The 5721-nt window shown below is 62.6% G+C and overlaps 1 protein-coding gene across 1 annotated transcript in view; it reads right to left on the minus strand.

Moving 5' to 3' along the window:
- COPS8 (COP9 signalosome subunit 8) overlaps nucleotides 1-5721 on the minus strand; it is a 44138-nt gene that overhangs the window by 12397 nt on the left and 26020 nt on the right. The window contains exons 8-11 of the mRNA XM_012725156.1: nucleotides 4909-4979; nucleotides 4028-4076; nucleotides 2663-2795; nucleotides 740-847 (exon numbers count right to left, since the gene is read on the minus strand). Of these exons, the coding sequence (XP_012580610.1) occupies nucleotides 740-847; nucleotides 2663-2795; nucleotides 4028-4076; nucleotides 4909-4979 (361 nt within the window). The remainder of the gene's footprint in view (nucleotides 1-739; nucleotides 848-2662; nucleotides 2796-4027; nucleotides 4077-4908; nucleotides 4980-5721) is intronic.

A 5721-nucleotide genomic window follows, 5' to 3' on the forward strand; every position in this document is an offset into this window, starting at 1 on the left:
GAGGAAGCGCGGGGCGGCCTTCAGCACCAGCGGGGCCCGGGCTTCCGAATGGGAGCCCTGAGGCAGCCACCGAGCACTGACTCGCCGCACGAGCAGCCAAGGGCGATCCACCAGCATGTGGGTTTTCAGAGAAAGAAACCACTTTAAGCTCTCAGGCCTGGCGTGACTGCGAACTCAGGCTGTCGGCTCAGCCCTCCGAGCCTGGCAGCTCAGTGTGCTCCCGCTGGTGGGCGCCGCGCGGGAACTGACCACGCTTGCTGCAGCCCCGCCGGCTCTCGTCCCCGTGACGCCGGTCTCCCTCCGCCTCCTGCCACGGCCAACAGCCGTGCCAGCGCCCTGCCCGGGGTCGGCCAGTGCCAGAGGCCACACGCCGCGGCCGAGGGAGGGAGGGAGTGCGCGGAGCCCAGCGGAAGCCGGTCAGAGCTGGAAGCGCCCGGCGGAGCGCTAGCAGGCCAGCGGCGTCTGCAGCGCTTACACCGTGAATCGGCAAAGCGCCCTCGGCCTGGCTCCTCCACAAGCCCGTACAAACGGGTGCTGACCCTGGCCCAGAGGCCAACATCCCGGTCCAAGAACCCTAAACTGCTTCTTTCCAAACTCACCTGGGCAGACCCTGTCCGCGCCGGCCGCCCGTGCCCGCTGCTGGCTTCGCGGGTGAGCGTGCAGCCCCCCACCCCGGCCCGGCCCCCGGCCGAGGCGGACCCCAGCTGTTTCCCGTGCGAGTGAACGGTGAGGGCGGTACCTTTCACGGCCTCCTCCACAGGGAGTCCCACGAAGGCAGCAAAGTCGTCGGCGAGGATGGAGGTGTAGGCCTGCGACACCAGGGCGAAGGCGCGTCTCCGCGTGGCGTCTGGCGGGTGAGGGGGCGGTGAGCGGGGCGGCATCTGCGACCGGCGCCGTCGTGGCCCCCGCCCAATTCTCACGGCGAGGCCGGGCAAGTCTCAGATGCCCGGGCCCGCCGGGGAGACGCAAAGCACGGATGAGCGCGCACGCGGCTCACACACTGGCCGGGCTGCTAGGGGTCACGGGGTCACGGGCTCTGCCTGCGCGGCTGCAGTCCGGCAAGCACCGGAGCAGGAGCGGAAGAGCGAGACCAGAGCACCGCCAGGCAGCTGGGCCGGGCTGATGCCCCGGCGCCGCCCTCGGTTCACGTGGGGTCAGAGTCTGGAGTTGAACGGGAAGGGGCAGAGAGACAGACGGCGAGGAGGCAGGAGGCCACCGGGCACTGACCATGGCCGAGGCCAGGTGAGCGCTACTTGGCGGGCAGGGGCGAGCCCCCCGGCTGCACAGCGTGACCCCAGGATCTGCGGGGTCTGTGCCTCCCGGGGACGCGCATCAGACCGCCAGGCGGGGGCGGGGCAGGGCCTGAGCGTGCCCCCGGCAGCCCGGGAGACAGGGCCAGGGCCCCGAGGGAGGCCATCTGTCGCCTGAATACTCCAGAGCGCGGCCCACCTGCCGGGCGCGCGGCCGTGCGGACGCGGAGGGTGGCGGCCACCCCCATCCTTCCCTGGTCACCTGGTCACCGCAGCCCTCCCGTCCCAGCCAGGCCTCGCTCTGGCTGGGCGCACACAGCCCAGGGGCAGCGCCGCGTACGCCAGGGCGTCACGTAGGACCGGCCGAGCAAAGCGGGGCGTCGAGTCCCACTTCGCACGCGAGGAAGTGGAGCGGAGGGCAGCGGGCAGCTCCCGGCGAGGCCGGGCCAGGGCCTGCGCTCAGAGGGCGGCTCCCGAGTCCACGCCCCCGTTTCCTGCTCTTGTGCCAGGGGTCTGCTGGGCGGCTTCCAGAGGCACCCGGGTCTGCAGGGGAGCCCCCGCCGGAGGCGGCCCAGGGACGAACACAGCCTGAGCCGCTGAGGCCCAGGGACGCCCGCTGGACCGCCCAGGCCCTCCGAGGCTTCGGGCAGGCGCACGGCTTGTGCCCTCAGCACAGCAGCCCAGGACGCCAGGCAGCGCCGGCTCCAGGGCGGTTCAGGTTGCGGGCTGCACGAAGGTCCCCAAGTGCCCTGCCGGACCTGTGCAGCCTCACCCCGCACCCCTCCTTTCTCACACCAGCACCCCGCTGTCCTGCCCCTTTCCTTCAGACCTCCTGTTTCGTCACTCACACTGCTGCTTCATGCTGAGGCAAATCCTCCATCCGGGAATCCTGGCCACCGCAACACCACCGGCCCGCTGTTCCGCGTCCGCCTCCTCCCGGAGCTAGGCCCTGGCGCCACAGCCAGGCGCGAAAACAGCCTCAAACGCTGTTTCTAAACCACTAAAGTAAAAACGTCTGACTTTTTCATCCAAATATCTGCACACCGGCCCCTCCAGGGCCGCACGCTCTCCACAAACAAGGCGACGGCAAGCAGAAGGTGCGACAAGGCAGCGCTGCCCACCCAGAGGGGCCAGGAGGCCGGGTGGTCACTCGGGCTCCGCCCCGGAGCGGCAGACCCGCAGCCGAGCCCACCTCTGCTTCCACACGCGCGGCTCTTAGAGACGTTAGCACCCCGCGGCTTCACCTTAAACGAGACCTCACGAGCAAGCGGCCCACGCAAAACCTTTCACCGACAAGGGCAGTTTCAAGCCGCGCGGCCCCGGGGTGGCCACTGCCCACAGCCCGTGGACTCGGCAGAGACCGAGCAGACACAGCCCGCAGGCTCATCTCGCGCAGCCGGCCGGGCACGTACCTCTGAGCGCTTCCATGATGGGCTGCACCGCCTCGGACCACTGGTGCGCGCCGATGGCCGTGTAGACGCCGGGGAAATCCCGCTGCCAGATTCTCTGTCCCACGGACCAGATTCCTCCGAGCTCAGAGTTCGCCTGCAAAAAAATGAGATTCCTTTTCAGGCTATCGCCGGCATAGCCCATGTATCTCCCAACAGAATTCAACATTTCCTTCAAAAGATCTAAGTTCTGCCTCAGCCCCACCGTTAGCAAAATGACGCTGGATGCTGTGACGTCATCACAAAATGTGAGGGCCCGAAGAGCGGCCGCGTCACCAGGGCACGAGGAGGTGACAGAAAAATATCTCAACTCGGTCTGAGAACAGGCTGATGCACATGGGTTTAGGAGACGGTCATACTTCACATGTGCGTGACATTCAGAACATGTAAGTCACCGATCTGCGCGCATCACATACACCCATAATTTTGAGGCAAATTAGCAAAACGGCTGAAATACAGACGGTCACTCTGAAGACCACCAACACGCTGACTGAGGGATCTTTTTATGTGAGCCAAGAAGCTGACGGAACACTCCAGTGCTGCCTAACGGGATGTTGGGGCACAAAGGCAGTGAAAACACTGATTTGATGTGCTGCTCCGTGTCAACGATGAACACGAGCTCTAGGCGAATTCTCGGTCACGGCGCTGCGCTTGTTTAAAGCGACTTCACACTTCTGTTACACACTGTGAAGCCCCTGAATTTACTTCATTCTATTTTGGGGAAATGCCAGAAGCCATTTCATTCATTTTCCGTCTAAACAGGCGTCTGGGCCGCGCTGGTGGCGCCACAGGTCAGAGCGCGGGGCTGTGCAGCCGCAGCCCCCGGCCGGGAGGGGCCCAGGGCGCGGCAGCCCTCTCCGGTCTCCCGCTCCCCTCAGCGACGTTGTCAGCAGACCCGCCTGCCCCGCTCCCCGCTGTGTCTCTGCGAGTCCTCTCACCCCCACACCTCTGGCCTTCCCCCCAGTTCTGTATGCATGAGTAAATCAATCTTAAAGAAATAAAACGGGAGTCTAAAACCCTCCATAAATAATCTTCAAGCCGTGAACAGCCATAATCTTAAGAATGCTCTTACAAACACGACCAGCTTCGAGGCATCGTCATAGGAAAACGCGTGAGTCAGTTCAAAGAACAAGCAGAAACCAAGCGCCCACAGCCTGGGTCCACCCGCCGCCCGGGCGCCGCCGCCCTCGGATCATGCTCTTCTTCCAAAGAGGACGTGGAGAGCGACTCTCCAACACTTGCAGTTTAGCCCCTTCTGTGAGCCGCACTCGCAGGGGCGCGCAGGGTGGGCCCGCGCCGCAGCCGGGAGACGCGCTGGGAGGTACTTACGGACTTTATAGCAGGCGGGATCCTTTTCCAAAGATATCTTGCATTATTCCTAGTTACACCCCCCAAGAAAGAATAGGCATTAAAAATAAAAATCACCTCAGTAAATATTTACAATTCTACACGCACGCAGCAACGTGCGGTTTGTTCTCATATACGTTTGCCCAGGGGAGTCACAGTGGCTTTCCACAGAGACATTAAGAAGGATTTCCCGTCAGAGCAACATTCTGCCACTCCCAGTGATTTCTAAGTCATGAAAGACCTCACATTGAAAACACAGACCCAGATAATTTACTACTCTGTAAAAATAAGGCCGTGCACTCTCGGGGTTCTGGCCCCCCAACACGGGGAGCACGCAGGGCCGCTCGCTCACCACCCTCCCAGCAGAGGGCCGGGAGCGCCCCCGAGCGCCTGAAAGTCTGAACTGCAAGGAACACGAGAAGAGACCGCTCACGTGACACGCAGCCGAGCGGTGAAAAGGTTTCTGAGAGACAGGAATTTAAAGCATCACCGGTCACTGCGAAGCACGCTGTGCTCTGACCTTTGCTCAACGGACACGAATTAGGACTTTGCAAGGAATCTCATGCACACTGGGGTAAGTTCATCTCAGCTTTTCAATCTTCCTTTCCAGCTTCTGTCAGTCTACTGATACATAAGAAAGTTCTAGAACACAACAAAGAGACGTCCGTGGGAAGGAAGGGCTTTACGGAGCCTACAGCTCTCGTAACAAACTGAAAAGCTTGTTGGACACTATGTGTAAATAGGTGTGTTCACATTAACTAGCAACTCAACACGCGCAGCCGGCATCTGAGCTCGTAAGGCCGGCCCAGTGCGGCCTCTCCGCAGGCAGCGAGGCCTACGCTCAAGGCGAGCGCCGTACTTACATGTCATTGTGGAGCAGATACAAAGCCAGAAGCTGGCCGTACACGGGCGGTGTGGCAATCCCTCCAGGGGCCTAGAAAACAAAATGGAAGGCAAGCCTGCTGTGCCTGGGTGTCGGCGCTGTGACCGCTGTTGTGTTCCATGAAGGAGGGCCTCGCAGCCGGGCCTCGCAACAGGCCGGGCCCTGAAAGGCCCAGGAAGTGGAGTGTCAGCAGCTGTGCGCTCTCCCAGCCCTCAGGGTCTCCTGGAGGCTGCCTCCCGCCCTCCTTTCTCCGCCCCCAACTTCTCTCTCAATGATGTTACAAGAAACCGATTTTCAACAGTCCCGACCGTGACCCTGCCGCTGTTGGTCCATCGGTATTTGCAGCGTCCAGGTCAACCGGCAACGAGCACAGGCCCCCACAGCTGCGCCGGGCACAGCCCTCCTCACTCAACTCCGACTCACTCAGGACAAGTGTCCTCGCCCAACGCTGCTTCTCTCTTGTCTCCTTGGCTTAACTCTTAGAGACTCACGCGACAAACGCTTCAAAAGTCCCTTCCTCGGGTCAAACCGTCATTAAATTTAACAGCTGCCCGTTTCTTTCACCGGTCTCCCTGCAGACCCAACGGTCGGCTTAGGCGACAACATCACACAAGTTCTGGATGAACGACGGGCTACGCAAGGCCGCAGCCCCCTGGCGCGTCCACAAGGCTTCACACACCGACGGCGGCGGCAGAGCGTCCAGCCGGGTGACCCGGGCAGCCGCCGGCGGTGTGGGAGCAGAGAGCCCCGCGTTTTCGGTTCCGGCCCGACTGCCGGCGAGCCCGGGGAGTCC

This window comes from Condylura cristata, unplaced genomic scaffold (assembly GCF_000260355.1).
Source record: "Condylura cristata isolate star-nosed mole 26May11 unplaced genomic scaffold, ConCri1.0 scaffold00002, whole genome shotgun sequence".
In the NCBI taxonomy this organism is placed as follows: Eukaryota; Metazoa; Chordata; class Mammalia; order Eulipotyphla; family Talpidae; genus Condylura; species Condylura cristata.